Consider the following 21,037-nt stretch of genomic DNA (forward strand, 5'->3'; position numbering starts at 1 on the left):
CGTAGATATGTTGGTCTTCCTGGACTGCCCCAGCCCAGGCCCCTGTGAGCTGGAACACTGGCTCCATTATATTCCTCATCTATGTTGTGCAGGGATGGATGCCCTCAGACCAATAGTGGCTTCATTTGACCTGCTCCTTCAGGAATGGGTAGACTGTCGGGGACAGTGGTATCTTTACACAGGGTTGGCACATGTGAATCCTATTTCCTGACTCTGTAATGAAAAGCTTCCTCTTCCTCTTAGCCCTAAGGAGGAGGTATAGTCCTAATGTGTATCTTTAGTTTATCTTCATGGCACCCCCATGATTGAGTATTGGGTTATCCACACTTTATAGAGGACTAGAGAGCTTATTCAAGGTCATAGAGCTAGTAAATGCCAAGCTTTTTCCATTACAAAAGTGCCCCAAGTGCAAGCATAGGCAACCTCAGTTCAAGGCCAGAAGTGCCCCCTTACCCTCCACTGTTTGAGTGCATGTATCCTCCACAAATGAGAAATGTTAGCCTATGCATGAGTTTGGGTGGGGATAGTCGGCCAGTCCTTCTAGTGGATTCTAAAGCAGTAGCTGAGGGGAGAAACAAAATAAGTTTTGTCTCTTTAAGAATCATAGGGACTGCAGTTGTTTCTATGATCTGCTCATGATTTGGGTCTAATTTCTGGCCAACACAATAGCAATTATACACACCATGAAATATATGTTGGATGAACTTGGTTAAAAATTTTAATTAATCACTGCCCAAACCTGGCTCAGGTCTGCTCTGAATTCATAGATCACTGCCCAGATTTGCAGTTATCTGCTCATGACCATGGTAGTCTTCTTATAGCTCCATAAAGAAGGGAAGATTGGCTGCTTGGCTTATAATTTCTGGAGGAAATTATATTACATGAAGTGGGAAAGGATTTCTCCAGACTTGGTTACGTTGTGCCCAGTGAAATTCTCAAGTGAACACCTCTCCTTGAGCAACAAATCTCATGCCTGCCTCTTCCCTGCTGTGGTTCCCTGGGCCTCCACTGGTCTATTCTGCCTTCATGGAGAGCCTGGCCAGCTTCCCACCTTTTCAGTTATTTTGGGATCTCCCTGTCATCCCCCTGTTGTCTTGAGGAGCTTGATGGCAGTGGCAGCGCATTTTCTTTTTTAGTGAAGAATGAACAGGCAAGCTAAACAAAATTGCCTTCTTTGTTAGAATTTTTTATTTGATTTTAGGGCTGGTCCTAAAATTCAGTCCAAGGAGATTAGAATAGAATGGAAAGCAATTTGATGGGGCAGACATAGGGAGGAGGTTGGAAAGTAAGTGATGAGGCTTGTGAAACAGGTCAGGACCAGATTATAAGGGGCCATGGATGCCGCGGTGAGTTTCAGCATTATCCAGAACGTGATTGGGTGGCAGGGGACTAAGCAGGAATCAGATGTGCATGTTAAAGATCCCCTTGAGCAGCTGAGCAGAGGATGGATCAGAGGAGGTGAGATAGGAGACAGGTTAAGAGTGCACTCAGGTCCAATTGAGAAATAATGAGCCCCAGTTCAAGGCAGTGACTGTGGAGTTTGAGATGGAGCGAGAAATGGATAATAAAGATATTGCAGAGGTGGAGCTGACAGGCTGTCAAGGCCAGGGAGAGGGAAGAGCCCAGATGGCTTCCAGTTTTGTGATTTGGGTACTAGATGGGTCATTGTGCCATTCCCTGTTAACATTATGAACTGTTCTGCATTTTGCTGCCATATAGGAAAGTCCACGGAGTTGAGGGTGTGAGACTGCCTTCCCAATACTAAATGTGACTCATTGCCCACTGCTGAACTGGAGTGGGGCCCTGGGCATGGGCCCTGGATAAGGCTTGGGTAGAAACAGGGAGAGGACATAAGAATCAAAAGGTGCCTTGGAGGTGAGAATCAGAAATCAGGATCCCAGGATGAGGTCCAGCCAAGGCAGCAGACACAATTTATGGTGCAAGAGCAAAATCCTAGTCCAAAATGGAGCTGACACCCCAGATTAGGAGATGGAAACTTAGATGGGGTAAGAAACTGGGAAGAACAGGAAGTGTTGGAAGCAAGAAGTGGGTGGAATGGTAGATAAACCTGGGCTTTGCCATTGTGATTTGGGGGATATTTCCTCCCCAGTGGCTCAGCCAAGACCATACTGGGAAGTGGCCAGTACTCTCTGGCTCTTACTTTATTTTCACTTTTATCTTGTTCCCCAGTGAATATGGTGATTATTCCTTATTCACCTTCCACTCTGCATTGGATCCCATGGGGATCCCTGCCCTCGGTGTGGGGGTGCAAGAATATAGACAGTGTCACTTCTAAGAGGTCTGAGGAGGGAGCACTGACTTCCAGGTGGGCCACCAGGGGAAGCTCCGTGGAGGGTTGTCCTGGAAGAGACCATTCTAGCTCCAGGAAATGGCATACACAGAGGCCCAAGGAGCAGGAAGACGGAGAGGACACATCAGAATGGCAGATGGTCTGCGCTTGGTGATGATATGGAGCACATGTAGGGAAGAGAGGGTGGTCTGGAGATAATTAGGAGTGGTAGAATGAGGCCAAAATCTCCCTGATGCCAGATGAAGGACGTGGCCTAGCAAATCAATGTCAGTGGAGAACAAATTACTGAGAACTTTGTCATTGGCTTGGCACAAAGGCCCACATTTTATACAATGCTTGGCGAATGATAAACACTCAATAGTTTATCACATTAGTTTGAGTGACTGAATCCAAACTTTTGAATTGGTTAATCTAGTTTAGCAGATTGTGGCCAGATCTGTGCAGGGAGGTGACTCCAGAGTTTCTCTCATCATTGTGGAAGCCATCCCTAGGGGTGAGGTGGGGAGCTGTCCAGCCCACATCCATTTCCCTTCTCTGGGAATAGCATTGGACACCGGGGACCATGTCTGTACCATGGGACTCTGTCCAGGCTGAGACCAGGGCATTTGCCCTGTCCCTTGTCCGCTCTGAGATCTCTCATGTTCAGCTCTTCCTTTAGTCTCTGGAATGGCCTGGTGGCCTTCTGATAATCCCATGCCCCTTCACTGCTTTGCCTTTGGTGTGGAGAGGCACCAGGATAACCAGAGCTCCTTTCTCTCACAATTTCAAATGCCCTAATTGCTATGAGAAAGTGATGAAATGCTGTAGTGGGGTGGGTCTCACTAGTGGCAGAATGTGAAGGCCTTTGGTAGGGAATATAGTCCATACTTGGAGGCTAACTGTATTGGGGGAATATGATGAAGGATGAAAAGATGTCATAGATAACTGGCAGGTTTTGATGACAGGTGACTAGAAAAAGTGGAATTTTTTTCAGATAAAGGATATGGGCAGCAGGAAGCAAGCTTGGGAGATGGTGAATTCTGTGTTGAACACAAGGAAAGGAAAGGAGCTAATATTTTTGGAGAACCTCCTATGGGTCAGCTGCTGTTCTAAGTGGGTCAACTTCGATACCCTTCATGACAGTCTCAGGAGGAATGTGTCATTATAGCAGGTCTTTGAAAAATACCATCTCATTGTAATGAGATGCCATAGGGACTTAACTCTTATTTATATCAATTAGACTATGGTAAAATTGGTTTCGTTATGCAGAGTTTAGTTTACAGTTGCAAAACCTATCGACAGCGTTACGTGAAGACTTAATGTATCTTCATTTTCCATGTGGGTCACTGAGGCTCAGAGTGGTTGATTAATTCACTGTAGTGGGCTCAGGGCTATTCATATAATATTTCTGGCTCTCCACCTTTGGGACCCAGAGTATAATTGTCTTTTCTAACTCACTGAGGTTGGGTGGGGTTGTTGGAAGTAACATGTGCTAATTTAAGTCCAAGCCGATACTCCTGGTGAGGGACCTTCCAGATCCCTCGTTTTCACTGCTATAGTGACTGACTGTAGTTAGTCACCACAAGTAGTTACTGCACCATTGGCTTGAGTTCTGAATTAAGGGACAAAGGTAACACCGAGCAGAGCTGCAATCAGAATATGTGTCTAACAAGAACATTAAATAAACCTTTATTGGTCCAGTGGTCGGCAAACTCATTTGTCAACAGAGCCAAATAGCAACAGTACAACGATTGAAATTTTTTTTGAGAGCCAAATTTTTTAAACTTAAACTTCTTCTAACACCACTTCTTCAAAATAGACTCGCTCAGGCCGTGGTATTTTGTGGAAGAGCCACACTCAAGGGGCCAAAGAGCCGCATGTGTCTCGCGAGCCACATGTGGCTCGCGAGCTGCAGTTTGCCAACCACGGGACTAAGCTACTGATATTTGGGGGAGGGGGTTGTTTGTTAATCCACCTCACCTGGCTTCTCCTGGCTGATATATTCAGTCAAGATCACTGAGGAAGTACTAGTTGGCTTTGAATTCATATATATCTGGCTTATGATTAAGCTAGTGCCAGGTAGCCATCCGTGGACTTGTAGGGGCCCATAAGCAAGGTCAGGACTAGAGCTGTAGAGTTAGGTGTCACCTACACAAATGTGGTAGGGAGTGGAATTTAGACTGTGGGCTTTGCAATGAAGTTTGTTTCTCTCCCTCACATTCTTTTTCTCCAGAGGGTTTGTGGTTGGCTCTACGTGGCCTGCTGTTAAGTAGGACATCACTGCTGCCTGCCGGGTCTGGTGGTTCAGAGACAATGGCTTGAGCTTGTTGACAGCTGCACACTCATAACATTGCTAAAAACTTCATAAACTCTGAAGGCTGGAAATAGCCCAAGTGATTTGTGGTTTTGCTCACTTGTAAATGTTTGAGTATTGTGTCCACAAATTGCAAATTGAGTAACTCAATTTTGAGGCACAGCTGTTATTTGGAAAAGACCCATCTAGGAACTCAAACTCCTTGCAAAATGATTGTGCTTTATTTTTGTCAAGTATCAGAAAACCATTAAACTGCCAAGCCATATGGCAAATGCCCACTCGAAGCAGAGTGCGACAGTGCGCCATAATGAATCTGTTTTTTGGGGCAAGGAAATAGGACAGAGTCTGGCTTTTGTGATCTATAGAAAAGCAGATTTGCTGCTGCACATTTCAGCTTCCTAGAGTCCTGAGTAAGGATTTTTCCTCCCATGAAAAATTCATATAAAAAATTAAGTTATGGTAGATTTTTTTTTCCTTAGGTGTATTTCCCTTTGAAACAATATCCATTTGAGTTTCTGCATATAAAATACTTCTAACTGGGACAAGAGAAACTTCTAAAAGTTTACACACTTTTTTATTTCTTTACATACTAATTCAGTGAACATGCATTAGGTGTCAGTATATCAGTTAAAAGTAGGCTTAGCTGCTATAACAGAAAAATAGAAAATCATGGTGGCTTAGATTATTTTTCTCTCAGGTCAAGGAAACCCAGAGGTAGGCAGTCTGGGCCTGGTATGGCAGCGTCAGGTTCCTCGGGTCATGGCTTTCTCTTGGCTTTTTCTCTGTCAAACCTGCAGATAGTTCTCCTCAGGATGCAAGAGAACTGCCGTAGTCCAGCCATCACATTCCAGAAAGCAGGAGTGAGAAGAGGAGAAAGTCATGCCTTTTTCTTTTGAAGAGTTCCTGGAAGTGTAACCCAACACTTCTGTTCATAGATTACTGGCCAAACCTTAGGCACAGGGCCTCACCCTCCTGCAGAGATGGGGAATATAGCAATGTGCCAGCTAAAGACGGGGGTTCTGTAACTAAAAAGGAAGGGGAAATGGATACTGGGAAGTGATCAGCAGCCTCTGCCCTACAGGTCCTAAGTATTTGTTCTTCCTGCTAAATTATAATCCTAAGGACAGGCACCAGGTTTTACTTGCCCCTGTCCCTCTAAGGCACTAGCAGAGTGGCTGGTAGTTTTTTTATTTTAATTATCTGCTGGTTTACACTCTTCACAGCAGATCCCAGGCACTTCTCACCTTCTCCCTGCTCTTCTAGCCCTTCTTTGTTCCAAGCTAGCAAGTCAGCTGTGATGTGGGGGCATCTTCATTCTTCATTATCAGAAGACGTTATTTCTACCATCATGACTTACTCATTCCTCTGTTCCTCAGTATTGACTCTTAACTCCGTCTCAGGGATGCTTAGAGCTGAGTTACTTTGGTTGGAGCAGACGGACGACTGCAGCAGGGCCATGGGAATGGCCTTCCTCAGGAGCACTCCTCTTGGTCCACCTCCTAGGCCCAGCTGGTCTGAATGAGCTGCCTAACAAGTGGGGGGTTGCTGACAGCTTCCTAAGGGCTGCTAGGTTTTGATTGGGGGTGAATATAAAAATTGTGGGGCCTATTTTGAACAAAGTGAACAGCATATAGCAGCAGATGTGGGAATGGTGAATTCTGTTTTAAACTAATGAAAGGAAAGATAAAGGAGCTAATATTTCTGGAGAACCCCTATGGGCCAGGTACATGGATCAATTCTGATCACCCCATGATAGACCTAGGATGCAGGGGATTTATCTCCATTTCCCATTTGGCTCACTGAGGCTGGGACTCTTCACTAGAATGCAAGCACAAACCCTTCCCCTCCAGGTGTGTTGAAAGCATCAGCGTTGATGTGTGTAGTTTTTAGCACAGTGCCCAGCCTGTCACTCAGTAAACCAGGTAGCTGTCACTCAGTTCCACCTTCCTGCAGCTATTGAAATTAGTCCCAACTCCTGAGAGTAGGGTTGCAAGAGACCTCGTTCCATTCCTGAGCTCCTTCAAATCTTTTGAAAGTTCTCAAAAGGAAAGAGCCAGGCTGCCTGCTTTCCTGCGAGTCTCATAATTGGGACGAGGGCTTAATTGGCATGTTTGTTTCCTCCAAGGGTTGGCTGGCAGAGGATCCTCACCCTGACAAAGAAGGCCCGCTTTGCTTTTGTTCTTAGCAGCACTGTGTGCCCATAGCAACAGTGGGTGCATCCAACAAAGTTGAAAAGAAAGAGCGCCCAGAGTTCATGTGGAGGTTGATTGCCCTGGAGAAGTTGACACACTCCCACAGATGGAAATGCTTTTACTGGGTCCTGAAAAATGTGTTCGTCGACCCCACAAATACAGGATTGGGGCGAAAGCAGGTTTACAGTTGTTTGTATGGAAAATATTACTGTAATTAATAAACAATAATACACGAATAAACTGTGTTTTTGCGTATTCACAACTGTAAACCTACTTATGCCCAACCCTGTGCATACCATGTCTCTTGTTTTCTTTAAGATGAGTCCGGTCAAGAGGTCTGTGTAATGAAAGATGTTTATAGAATCCATTTCCATTCTGCCCGAAGCCATCTGCTTTATGTCTATAATAAACAAGGATGTTTGCAGCCACTCTCGCGGGCTGGGTCCTGTTAGAGGCACTCACAGCAAGGAAAGGTAAATTGACTGCCTCCCAGGCGATGAGCATTAGCACATTACATCAGCAGCGACGGGCACTTAACCTTCCAGCTCGCCTTTCCTCACTGTGTCTCTGCGACAGCCTGTGACAAATGGGCCGAGGGGCACATGCTTAGTTAGAATTTAGTACATGTGGGGCATCCGCCAGCATCGCATTACCTGGTGATTGAGGTGAAATGTGGGCAGCAGGGAAGGCCATTCTCTGGGAAGCCGGGGACCTTCACCTGGTGAGGGGTGCTGGGACTAGCCATCCTGGAGCCTCCTGATGCACCATCCTGGGAGCACTTGAGAGCTCCTTCAGAAACAGAAATATGGGTAAGTCACACCCATGTTTAAAATCCTTCAGAGGCTTCTCATTGTCCATAGGATAAAATCCTGCACAGCACCTTGGGGGCCTACATGATCCTTACACCCTCTGCAGCCTCATCTTGAGCCACCCACACATGAGCTCACACCGACACACGACCACATTGACATGCTTTTTTAGTTCATGACCCACCTTAGGTAGTGTTTTTCTGGACTTTTGCAGTGCTGGTACCTGTGCCCAACACAACCCTTAATTTCCATCTTATCACCTCAACTCCTGAGCCTTTCCTGCCCCGGTGCGAAGGCCACTTCAGAGAACCAGCCCCTAAATGAGGGTGTACTTTCCTATGGCTGCTGTAACAAATTGCCACCAAATTGTTGGCTTAAAACAACACAGTTTTACAGTTCTGTTCTTTCAGAGGTCTGCAATGAAAGTGTCAGTAAAGGCCGGGTTCCTGCTGAGGCTCTAGGGGAGAAACCATTTCCTTGCCAGTTCCAGTAACTAGAGGCCGCGTGCACTGCTTGGTTCAGGGCCCCTCCTCCATCTTCAAAGCCAGCAGCACAGCATCTTCTCTCCTTTCTGGTCCTAATGTCTTTATCTGACTCTCCCTCATCATCCCTCTTGATAAAACTGGGCCACCTTGCTAATCCAGGATAACCTCCCATTTCAAGACCCTTACTTTAATCACAGCTGCAAAGTTCCCTTGCCTGGCAGAGTGGCAGCCTGTTGCAACACTCCAGTTGTCCAGAACAGAGGGATGACCTCGGTATCCATGTGCAGGAGACTGGTATGTTCCTGTTGGTGGGGTCCTGGCATTGAAGATGGCACAATAGGGCAGGAATGCTTTATTTGATTTCAGTCTAGTCTGGTGGAGTGGGGTCTTGAGTATGATCTTAAGTTCCTCTAGGAAGCCAGAAAGGTCAGATTATATCTCTGGAAGACCCTGTCTAGTGATTGTTTGTGACAAAACCAGAGAGAGAAGGTGGTCATCTGAAAGGGACTATGCATGGTTGGGGATAGTCTGTCATTCTCTCATTCATTCCACACATTTCTGACCGCCCCCCCCCACCGCCCCCACCCCTGTGTGCTAGGCACAGTGCAGGAGTTGAGGGGACCTAGATGAATAAGAATCCACCCAGTAGGAATTCATCTACTTGGTGAAGAGTGACATGGAAACAAAGCAATGATGGTTCAGTGATTGATGAAGGAAGGAAGTGATTAAATGTGCAACAAATACATTAGCACAATGGGAGGTATGGGGGTGGGATGGGGTGGAAGGGCATTGGGTAAGGACTCCAAGGAGAAACCTTGATGGCAGGAGTGAGGTGGGTGGTTCAGTTGCTTGGAACAGCACTTGCAGAAGCAAGAAAAAAGGAAGCCGCACGTTGTATTTGACGAGCGAGATGAAATGCTGTCTGGGTGACTATAGAGGGGGGAGCAGTACACCGGAGTGGGGGCTGGGGCCAGAAGTAGAATCTGTTTGCCTTGTCTCCTGTTTAATGATGAATTCCAAGAAGGCTGTATGCTGCCTTCTCAACTTGTTAAATCCTTCCACAGCAGTTATTGCTCATGTGTGGACCTCCATTAAATGCTCATTGATGAGAAGCCTTTCCCAATAGCAAGTCCCCCACACTCCCACACTTGCTTCGTCTCCCTACGTATTATTACATGACTAGAGGCCCAGTGCATGAAATTCGTGCACGGGGCGGGGAGGGTTGTCCCTCAGCCCAGCCTGCACCCTCTCCAATCCAGGACTGCTGGCTCCCAACCGCTTGCCTGCCTGCCTGCCTGCCTGATTGCCCCTAACCATTTCTGCCTGCCAGCCTGATCACCCCCTAACCACTCCCCTGCCAGCCTGGTCACCCCTAACTGCCCCCCCCTGCTGGTCTGGTCACCCCTAACTGACCTCCCCTGCAGGCCTGGTCACCCCCAACTGCCCTCCCCTGCAGGCCTGATTGCCCACAACTGCCCTCCCTTGCTGGCCTGATCACCCACAACTGCCCTCCCCTGCTAGCCATCTTGTGGTAGCCATCTTGTGTCCACATGGGGGCAGCCATCTTTGACCACATGGGGGCGGCCATCTTGTGTGTTGGAGTAATGGTCAATTTGCATATTAGCTCTTTATTTTATAGGATAGAATGGGGCAGACAAGTCACTTTTATAGGATGCTTCTGGCCTTGTATCTGATGAGACTTGCACTCAAATTGGAGCCTGGTTTATTCTCCTGGTGGACCGGTGGAGTGAGTCCATTTCAACCCTACCATTGTATTTCTCTAGGCTTGGGCTTGTGTAGTTGAAGCAAGTTAGAGCATACAAATGACGCAGGTGCACTGACCTCGTTCCTGAGCCTGGGACTGTGTGCTCACTGCTGCCTCCTGCCTGAGGTGCTGCCCAGGCAGTATAAGTCACTGTTCAAGCAGTGTGGCTCAGTGCGCCCACAGCAAGGAAAGGAAAGAAAGACACTTATTAAATATCATTTATTCTTCTCCCAACATCACACTTCATTGCCGCCATTCAAATAAATGTTCTAATATACAGTTTCTAGGAACTTTTGGAAAAGTGGATCCAAACCCCAGGTTACCTGCAATGGAACAGTTACATGTTTTAATGGCCCTAGGAAATTATATTTTGTCAAAATGAAATAGAATTTTGAAAGGCTTCATTGTAGTTATGAAAAAACAGCCAGCCTCTTCAGATACCACTCACCACAAGGCTGCTCTTGTGACTAGTTCAGCACTCCCTGCAAATAGTATCTCATTAAATCATCCAACCTCCCTGGGAAGAAGCTAGCAGCAGCAGCTTGCAGACTCCTTTCTCTCATACAGTAGGGGGTGTTTCTGCTGCCTCAAAAGGAGCCCACCTAAGTCGAGAGTTTTTTATCATCATGCAGTAACTCAAAACACATCCAGAACAGCTTCTGTACACTAGGAGGTGCATTGGGCCTTCCCACCACCAGCGTGCAGGTCTGCTCTCCAGCTGGCCAGTGCCCTTTTCAGTCTCCAGGGAGCCCAGCTCTGTGCTTGAAGCTGACTGAGCTTCTGAGGTAGAGAAAACACAGCCCCTGCTCTTACAGGGCTTACTGTCTGGTGAGGAGGAAGGACACAGAGCAGGTTTCTGCACTTGAGGTGGTGCGTGATTTGCTAAAGGTAGAGATTAGCTAGCCGAAGCTAAGTGTCAGAAGAGCTCCCTGACAATTATATCTCCAACTCTGTGGCGGCCACTGTGGACATCCTGTTCCCAGCTCCCTTTACCTTGCTGGTTCTCACTGGAGAGGCTACAAAGCTAAATACTTGCTTTTCCAGCATCTCTTATAGAGTGGCCATGTGACCAAGTTCTGGCCAGTGAGACAAAAGCAAAATCTGGGGGGGAGGGAGGTTCTGAAAAAGCACTTGTGTTCTTTACTAAGGGGGACAACCAAACTAGTGTAGCACCTTGAGTCTTCTTCTTGCTTTGATTGTATCCATGATGGCTGTAGCTATAGCAGCAATCTTGTAATCGTGAAGGAAAAGCTGAGAGAATTGCAGGGCGTTGGAGAGCCAGTGATCCAATGCCAGCAGCTGCCAACTTCTAGATTTTTCATCATGTGAGAAACAACCTCTATTTGTTTAAGCCACTGAGGTTAGGCTTCTAAAATTTGCAACCAAATGCATTCCTAACTGATAATAGGCACCTAGCAGTCAGTCAAAAAATTGTGATTAAAGCCATAAATAATGTGATTGATCCCCTGGGTTGAATCTTAACAGATCGGGGTGTGCTGGGTTATTTCAGTTGGAGGAAACTGAAATAGCATGAACAGAAGCTTGAAGCAGGAAGCCATGAGGAGCTCACAAAGGAACCACTCACAAGTAATTCATTGTTCCTAGAATATAAAGTAAGAGGCAGGTGGTGGTTGGATGCAAGCCTGGAAAAGCAGACAGTGGGGGCCAGATTAAAACAATGTTCTTAGATACAAAGAGGGTCGCAGGCTCCAGTAACATAACTGTCCGTGTTACCCCTGGAATTGCAGAATTACAGCCAAGGCCACCATAGCAAGAGGAGTGAGAAAGGATGTGAATGCATTCCTTCTGTTGGCCACTGTATTAGTTACCTGTTGCTGCACAACAAGTTACCCCAGAGCTTAGCAGGTTAAAACAACACACACTTATGATCTCATCATTTCTATAGGTCAGAAATATTGATGTGGCTTAACTCTGTCTTCTCATGCAGAGTCTCTTATAAGACACAGGGCTGCAGTCTCATCTGAAGACTCAGCTGGGGAAGGATCCACTTGCACCTTCACACACATGGTTATTGGCAGGATTCAGTTCCTTATCTGCTGTTGGCATCAGAAGTCTCCTTCAGCTGCTTGCCTCGTGGTTCTCTCCATGAAGCAACTCACAACAGGGCAGCTGACTTTATCAAGTGAGCAAGTGAAAAGCAGAAGAGGGAATTCTGCATCCTTTTGAACTTCTTTCAGAAGTAGAATTCCACTCCTTTGCTGCATTCTGTTCATTAAAAGCAAGTTACAAGTCCAGCCCATACTCACAGTGAGGGGAATACAGGTGAATACTGGCAGGTGAGGATCACTGGGAGCCATTTGGCAGCTGCCACCCACAAGTCCATTGCCACCTCCTTTCTTTCTCCTTCGCCTCCCCCTTGTCATGCAGCAGCATCTGTTTTATCATTGTCATTATCATCACCACAGCCACAGTGATTGTCTATTAAACACTTCTTATGTACCAGACACTTAACATATATAGTTCATTCATCCTCACATCCACTATATAAAGATAAGTAATAGTATCCCCATCTTGAATATTAGTAAACTGAAGCTCAGAGAGGGACTGTGATTTACCCTACATCACACAGCCAGTAAGAGGTAGAACTAGGAGTCAAACCAAGGCCTAACCCCAGTGGAGCTCTTCACTGCCTCTCAGGAGGCAGCATCTCAAAGGTAGGAGAGCCACATCTGCCAGCCTGCCCTGGAGCCCAGGCTGTTTTCTGCTTTCCTCTGACCTCACCAGTGCTAAAAGCCACAGCATGCAGAGATGAGAGGGTAAGCTAGGCCCTCTCAAAATGCTTGGGCTTAGAAAAATGATAGGTAAAATGAAAAAAAGATCTGTTAAATAGATCATAGCCCTGCAACAATGTTCATTTTCTAATATTAATGATTGCTCTGTAGTTATATAAGAAAATGTCTTTGTTCATAGAAAACATATACTAAAGCTGCAGTTGACAACCTTTTGCACCTCGGACCACCAGTGGTCCGCGGACCACCAGTTGGCAACCGCTGTTAAAGTATTTAGAAATAAAGAGGTATTATCTAGACTTTACTCTCAATCATTTCAGAAAAAAATATTTGTAGGGAGATGTGTGTGTGTGTGTGTGTGTGTGTGTGTGTGTGTGTAGAAAGAGAGAATGAATGATAAAGCAAGTGTGGTAAGATGTTAATATTTGGGGAATCTTAGTAAATGGTATATGGGAATTCTTTGCATAAGTTTTGCAACTTTTCTTTAAGTTGGAAATTATTTTAAAATATGTTTTTTAAAAAGTGCTGGTCTACTCTTACACCTGAGTTCTACTTGGACTATCAAAGATGACATTACATACCTCCTTTTGACCCCAGGGAGACCCATCAGAGGCCAGGGAGGGTATGGCACTTATGAGCAGAACATGGTCTCTGAGGTCAGTCTTCTTGGGTTTCAGTCCTGGCCCTGTGGCTTCTCAGGTTCCTGTGCCATGTAAGTAACCACTGGGGGTTATTGAAAGGATTTGGTGAGATGAGGGATATACTTTGATGTAGTGTTTAGCACAGTTCCTGACCCATGGGGAGCCCTCCACAAACATTGTTATTATTATTGCCTCCTCATTCATCTAATAAGTGAGAAGTAATGTGCTGTGTGTGGTTTAGAGACACTGATCTTCATGTGAACTCCCTGACATGAGTTTTTGTCCCCATTAGGCAGAGTGGCCACTGCAGCAGATGCGGATGTGCCTGACAAGATGAAGAGCCGGATCCCCGTGGTGCTCCTGGCCTGTGGCTCCTTCAACCCCATCACCAACATGCACCTACGCTTGTTTGAGGTGGCCAGAGACCACCTGCACCAAACAGGTCAGTTAGGGGCCTACACCAATACTGGTGGGTTGGGCCTCCTGAGGCTTTGCTGGCTGCCATCATCATCACCATTATTAAAACTGCTTGGTTTATTCATTCACAGCATAATTGGTGGCATACATTTCTTCCATCATATTTTGAGGGTTAACACTCCTTAGCCATGTGACATATCCCTGGCCATATAGTTGAATCCTTCTCAGAGTCCCCCCATACCCCTGCCCATCTCATAATTGCCTATAAATGCTAAAGGCACTGAATACTTTATAGAACCTGTATCTCCGTCAGGGCACCCTTCCTGGTGCTTCCAGAAAGCATTTACCTACACAGCCAGATGAAGAGGTAGTATGTGCCCTTGAGAACCTCTGCTACCCCTCAGTGGGTAAGCAAACATTCTGCAGTTGACCATGGAACAATGAAGGGGTTAGGGGCACTGACCCCCCCCACACACACACATACAGTCAAAAATCCACATATAGCTTCTGACTCCCACAAAAATTAGTTGTATGGAATTCTCATATACTACTGGTAGGAAAGTGAATGGTGCAACGGCTGTGGAAAACAGCTTGGCAATTTCTTATAAGTTAAATATTTACCTACCATGAGATTCAGCTGCTCCATACCTATTTACCACCCCCCCCCAAAATGAAAGCATATGCTCATGCAAAGACTTGTGCACAAATGTTCAGAGCAGCTTTAATTATGATAACCCCAAATTGGCAAAAATGCAAGCGGACACCAACATGTGAATAAATAAAACAGATGGTGTTGTATCCATACAGCGGAGTAGTACTCAGCAATAAAAAAAGAATGAATCAAAAACACAGATAAATCTCAATTATGCTGAATAGAAGAAGCCAGCTCAAAAGAGAGTATATACTATATGAGTTTCATTTATATAAATTTCTAGAAACTGCAAACTAATCCACAGTGACAGCAAACAGATTAGTAGTTGAGGGGTCAGGGAGCAACCTGGGGCAAGAGGGAAGGACTAAGGAAAGTTCGGGGGATGATGGATATATTTGTTATCTCAATTGTGGTGTTGATTTCACAGGTGTATACATATGTCAAAACTTACCAAATTATATTTTTTATTTATTTTTTTATTTAATAAATCTTTATTGTTCAGATTATTACAATTGTTCCTCTTTTTTCCCCCATAGCTCCCCTTCACCCAGTTCCCACCCCACCCTCTGCCCTTACCTCCCCCACACTGTCCTCATCCATAGGTGTACGATTTTTGTCCAGTCTCTTCCCGCACCCTCCACACCCCTCTCCCCCCAAGAACTGTCAGTCCACTCCCTTTCTATGCCCTTGATTCTATTATATTCACCAGTTTATTCTGTTCATCAGATTTTTTATTCACTTGATTTTTAAATTCACTTGTTGATAGACATGTATTTGTTGTTCATAATTTTTATCTTTATCTTTTTCTTCTTCTTCCTCTTCTTAAAGAATACCTTTCAGCATTTCATATAATACTGGTTTGGCGGTGATGAACTCCTTTAGCTTTTTCTTATCTGTGAAGCTCTTTATCTGCCCTTCAATTCTGAATGATAGCTTTGCTGGGTAGAGTAATCTTGGTTGTAGGTTCTTGCTATTCATCACTTTGAATATTTCTTGCCACTCCCGTCTGGCCTGCATAGTTTCTGTTGAGAAATCAGCTGACAAGCATATGGGTGCTCCCTTGTAGGTAACTAACTGTTTTTCTCTTGCTGCTTTTAATATTCTCTCTTTGTCTTTTGCTCTTGGCATTTTAATTATGATGTGTCTTGGTGTGGTCCTCTTTGGATTCCTTTTGTATGGGGTTCTGTGCACTTCCTGGAGTTGTAAGTCTATTTCTTTCACCAGGTGGGGGAAGTTTTCTGTCATTATTTCTTCAAATAGGTTTTCAGTATCTTGCTCTCTCTCTTCTTCTGGCACCCTCATAATTCTGATTTTGGTATGCTTGAGGTTGTCCCAGAGGCTCCTTATACTATCTTCAAGTTTTGGGTTTCTTTTTTCTTTTTGCTTTTTCAGTTGAGTGTTTTTTGCTTCTTTGTATTTCAAATCTTTACATTGATTCTTGCAGTCCTCTAGTCTGCTGTTAGGTCTCTGTATAATATTTTTTATTTCAGTGAGTGTATGTTTAATTTCTAGTTGGTCCTTTTTCATATCCTCGAGGGTCTTGCTAAATTTATTGGCCATTTCTAGGAAATTCTTGAAAAACCTTATAACTGTGGTTTTGAACTCTATATCCAGTCGTTTGCTTTCCTCCATTTCTTTCATTTGTGATCTGTTTCTTTGTCTCCGCATTTTCGCTGCTTCTCTGAGTTGGTAGAGTAGCTTTGTGTGGTAGGTGTCCTATAGGGCCCAGTGGCTCAGCCTCCCCCAGTTACCTGAGGTGGACACTTTTGGTGCACCCCTTTGTGGACTGTGTTCACAACCTTGTTGTAGTTAAGTCTTGATTGTTTTTGGTATCACTGGGAGGAATTGACCTCCAGGCCAATTGGCTATGAGGATCAGCTGTGTCTATGCTGGGAGAACTTCTGTGCTGGAGACACCCTTATGAGACAAGACTTGCAAAATTGCAAAAGCCTCTGTGCTCAGCTTGGATGGGGCAGAGTCTCAGGGTGGAGCAGACAGCCTTGGCTTCCCATCTGCCCTGCCCTATGAGGCCCCTGGGTCTCAGTGTCCCTCGGTAATCACTGCAAGCACCTCTGAGAGAAAGCCGCCCTCGAGTTTCGCCCACTGCCAGACAGTCCAGTTTCTCCCCGAATGAGTCTGGGTTCCCAGAAACTCGCCCGGAACTGGAGTTTAGCGCAGTCGGGAGCTTCCGTCTCCCTCCCGCTTTAGAAAGCCAGCTGCACACTCAGCCGCCTGTGCACTCAGCAGTCAGTCCTCTCTGCGCACGCGCGCCTCCGGACCTCTGCCTTCTGCAACTCCCCTGAGTCTCAGTGTGCTTTCTCTTTTCCCGACAGTCCAGATTCCCCCCGAATGAGTCTGGATTCCCAGAGTCTCGCCCAGGACTGGAGTTCAGTGCAGTCGGGAGCTTCCATCTCCCTCCCACTTGGGAAAGCCAGCCACGCACTCAGCCACCCATGCACTCAGCCGCCCGTCCTCTCTGCACACGTGCGTCTCCGTACCTCAGCCTTTTGCAGCTCCTCTGAGTCTCATTGTGCTTTCCTCTTTCCTTCTAGTTGTAGAATTTTCACTCAGCCAGCTTTCCTGTGGTTCTAGATGGTGTCCGTTTTGTCTTTCAGTTGTAGTTTTGATATTGTTGTGCGAGGCAGCAGTTTAGGTGTTTACCTATGCTGCCATCTTGGTTTCTCCCCCAAATTATACCTTTTAAATATATGTGATTTATTGTATGCCAAATTTACCTTTTTATTTTGTTTTTATTTATTTTAGTTGTTGACAGTATTACAGATGTCTCTCATTTTCCCCCTTTTACTCCCCTCCATTCAGCCCCCACCCACCCCACCCCCCCAGTCAGGTCTTCACCACCCTAGTGTTTGTGTCCATGGGCTATGTATATAAGTGCAAATTATACCTTGATAACAAAAAATGTCAAACTTTTTTAAAAAAAAGACTCCACAAGGTTACTTCAGTCATATATTAAATGGGATAAATTCTGTAGTGACCCAATTTGTTTAACACATAAACAGCAAGCAAGAAAGAGGAATAGGAAACTATGTGATTCAACAGAGGTTTAACCATTCAAATATGCATGGACCTTATTTGAATCCTGATTCAAATCAACTATAAAATGATATTCATGAGTTGGGGAAATCTGAACACTGACTAGATATTAGATGGTGTTAAGGAATTATTGTTTAAATTTTAAGGTCAATAATTGCTGGTGTGTTAAAATAAAAAAGTGTCCTTTTCTCTTAGGAAAAAGGTATATACCCTTGGCAATTCCACTTTCCACAATTTCTTATAAAGCAATTATGTTGGGGGGGAATATTTCTATTTTGGGGAAAGAAGGAATATACTCCCTATATATTTGTAAATAGTGTGTGGAATAATGTGCTTTCAGGGTGTATAGCTTTTACTTGGCTCGCTATAAATATCTGCTTGACTCTTAGCCACTGAGTGGCTTTTCCTGTCAACTTTGACTCATCAGAAATGCCCCTGGCTTCGTAGCCATTATCTTTGCTGTGAGGTTTATCAGGGAAGGGCCTGTACTCTGCTTTCTGGAATGTGCTGCTTCACAGACAGCTGTATTAGGGACTTCAGGTACTTAATGTACTTGCAGACTCTGCTTTAGCCACATGGTAAGACTCTGGCATGACCCTGTGCGTGTCAGAGTATTTCTGGTCCCCAAAAGTCACAGTAACCACAAAATGCATGGACACATTATATTATATATGATTTCTGTCACTTGGGGTACTAATAGATAAAGGGTCCTTGGTCACAAATGATCTCCAGTACCTTTTTTGCCTTTATTCTCAGTCATTCCTCTATGGAAAGAACTTGGTTAGCTTTGAAAGTCCAAATGAATTCTCCTGCCCATGTCTTCGAATGTTATACATCGAGTTGACACCTTTCAACATCCCGCAGATATTTACTGCATCTCCCCCAGGCCAGGCACTGTAGTTGGAAATACAGTTCATTAAATTTTTTCCACTGCTCCAAAGGAGTGCACAGTGTAGGTGGCCAGAGATGCACAGTAGCAGGTGATTGTGGCACTAGGTGCAAAGGAGGGATGTCTCCTGCCTGGCAGTTGGGTGAAGCTTCTTGAAGGAGATTTCACCTAAAGCTTGCAGAATGTGAAAGACTTAGGTAGGCACCGTTTAGGGGGATTATGGGCAGAGAAAGCAGCATGAGTAGACATGGAGGTGGAAAAGACCACATTCCAGCACATGGGGGAGAGAGAGAGAGAGACGAGGCGGAAAAGATAGGGAGGACCAGGTCATGGAGAAGGGGACCTTTTTGCCACCATGAGGGGTATGTTGTGTGAATTTACCTTCACTGTATAATCGGGCATCATCTTCCCCGACCCACAGCCCCAGCCACTCACTGCAGCCTCCCCAGCCAGCAGACCTGTGCACCGAGGCATAGTCCAACCCACTGTCTCTCCAGTGGCAAATACTTAAACAGAGCCTTTCTCTCTATCAGAATCAGCTCACGGCTAAGGCTGGATGAAAACCTGGCCCCACAGATGACCTTCTTTTTTCTTGAAGAAAATGAAATCTTCCTTCTGATGGTGTATTTTTACTAATAGCAATTTTCATTTGCTATTGCATTCATATAAATTCAATTAAACAAGCTAAAACAATTTGTTTAGTGCCTTTAAATAGAAATTAACAGTGTCTTCCTAGTTTGCTGCAGTAGCTCAAATTTTGAACTCTTTCTCCTTTCATAAGCATCCTTTCTTCAAACTGCAGTTGTCCTTCCCTTCCTTTGTTTACTGCTTCCTTTTTCTCCTGAAACAACAGGAAACCTTAAAAACTGACAGAGGCCCTATAACATATCAAAACTTTTAACTGTCTTTAGTCCTGTGAAAACTTATGTCTGTAGATTTTCATTAATAAAGTAGTAAAACAAAGTCATACATGCTCTAAGGATAAAGTGCTGAACCAGCTATTTTTTTACCCTCCTTTACTTGCAAGACTGTTTGGGAATAAGCTATGGGCTTGTAGGAATGTGTGGTGTCTGGATTTTCTGTATTTGTAGTGCTGTCCTTTAACCAGAGGCACTTCCTTGCCTTGCACTGCATGCTGCACAACACTCACAGAGAGGGTTCTCAAAGGCTTGGTGGATGAAGATGTGTAGTAGGTATGGGTGGTTGTGAAGAAGTTCATTGGCATTTTTATTCTTAATTTGCTGATTTTTGACAGGGAAGATTCAACCCAACATATGACTAGTCAATAGCATCAGACATACATTTCTTTGAATATATTAAGGATTCAAGACTGAATTTCTCTTAAGATGTTGGATGTATTCCCAGTTGTAAGCAGTTGTTTTCCCAACATGTAGTCACAAACTTACTAATGGAGATTGAATTAAATTTGAATTCTGTGTTCTGTTATTTCAACGTTTATTATTTCTAATCAATTTAATTTGAGCATTGGCCTATATTTCAACAACAGTCCACTTGTATTTCATTTTTTAAATCAAACTTTCTGTCAGTTTAATACTTGTTCATTAATGACTGTGTAGCACCTGTTTGTTTTGTGTATCTAATAAACTCATATAGTCCTTACTATTTGTCAGGTAGTGTTCTAACTGCATTACACAAACTCATTTAACTTTCACAACAACTCTGCAAAGTGGGTACTGTTACTCTCCCTACTTTTCAGATGGGGAAGCTGAGGCTCGGAGAGATTGAGTAACCTTTCCAAGGTCACACAGCCAGAAGAGACAGTTTGCCCCAGAGAATCTGTGCTCATAACCACCAACCCATGCTTCCTCCATTTATTCAACAAGTTACTTGTTAAGTTGGGAGCTATGCAACTTGCAGGCATAATAGGGGAGCAAAAGTGGTCCCTGTGTGACCTCGGGCAAGTTACCAAAGGGTAGAACATAAGAACCTTATAATGTGCAAATCTCAAAGTACAGAAGGATTTTATAAAGATGAAGGTACTTCTAGTCCTACCCTTGAGAACTTGTGAATCAAATGGGACAAGGGGAGAGGCTGAGAAGGATACTTTAAGCACAAGAATAACAACAATGTGCAAGAGAACATCACATAAGCTATAATGGTTAAAGAAGTTTGTGTAAGTACAAGGACTAGAACATAGAAAGTGTTCAGTTGCCCTAGCCCAGTGGTCGGCAAACTCATTAGTCAACAGAGCCAAATATCAACACGATTGAAATTTCTTTTGAGAGCCAAAAACCGACTTCTGCGCATGGGCCACGAAGTTTCAATCGCACTGTACGTTTTCGCCCGCACGTGGTATTTTGTGGAAGAGCCACACTCAAGGGGCCTAAGAGCCGCATGTGGCTCACGAGCCGCAGTTTGCTGACCACTGCCCTGGCCAGTTTGGCTCAGTGGATAGAGCATAGTCCTGCGGACTGAAGGGTCCTGGGTTTGATTCTAGTCAAGGGCACCTTCCTCAGTTGCAGGCTCCATCCCTGGCTTTGATTGGGGCATGTGCGGGAGCCAACCAAAAGATGTGTCTTTCTCACATCGATGTTTCTTTCTCTGTGTCTCTGTCCCTCCCTTTCATTCTCTCTAAAAAATCAATGGAAAAATATCCTCAGGTGAGAATTAACAAAAGAAGAAAGTGTTCAATGGTCAGGAGACCATTTTCTCCCTACCTTTATTGATAGGGAAACTAAGGCTTGAAGAGGTTGCCACTTAAACAGCTAATCATGAGAGAATTGGGCATGAACCCAGGCTGTGACCCAAAGGCCAGTGT

General features: G+C 44.8%; 1 protein-coding gene across 4 annotated transcripts in view; it reads left to right on the top strand.

Annotated features, from left to right (window-relative positions):
• NMNAT3 (nicotinamide nucleotide adenylyltransferase 3) overlaps positions 1 to 21,037 on the top strand; it is an 84,513-nt gene that overhangs the window by 31,231 nt on the left and 32,245 nt on the right. For all 4 annotated transcript variants that reach the window (XM_080675260.1, XM_080675262.1, XM_080675261.1 and 1 more), the window contains exon 2: positions 13,539 to 13,688. In XM_080675260.1, the coding sequence (XP_080531386.1) occupies positions 13,580 to 13,688 (109 nt within the window). In that variant the 5' untranslated portion in view covers positions 13,539 to 13,579. The remainder of the gene's footprint in view (positions 1 to 13,538; positions 13,689 to 21,037) is intronic.

This window comes from Plecotus auritus (assembly GCF_963455305.1).
Source record: "Plecotus auritus genome assembly, chromosome: 6".
Taxonomy (NCBI): Eukaryota; Metazoa; Chordata; class Mammalia; order Chiroptera; family Vespertilionidae; genus Plecotus; species Plecotus auritus.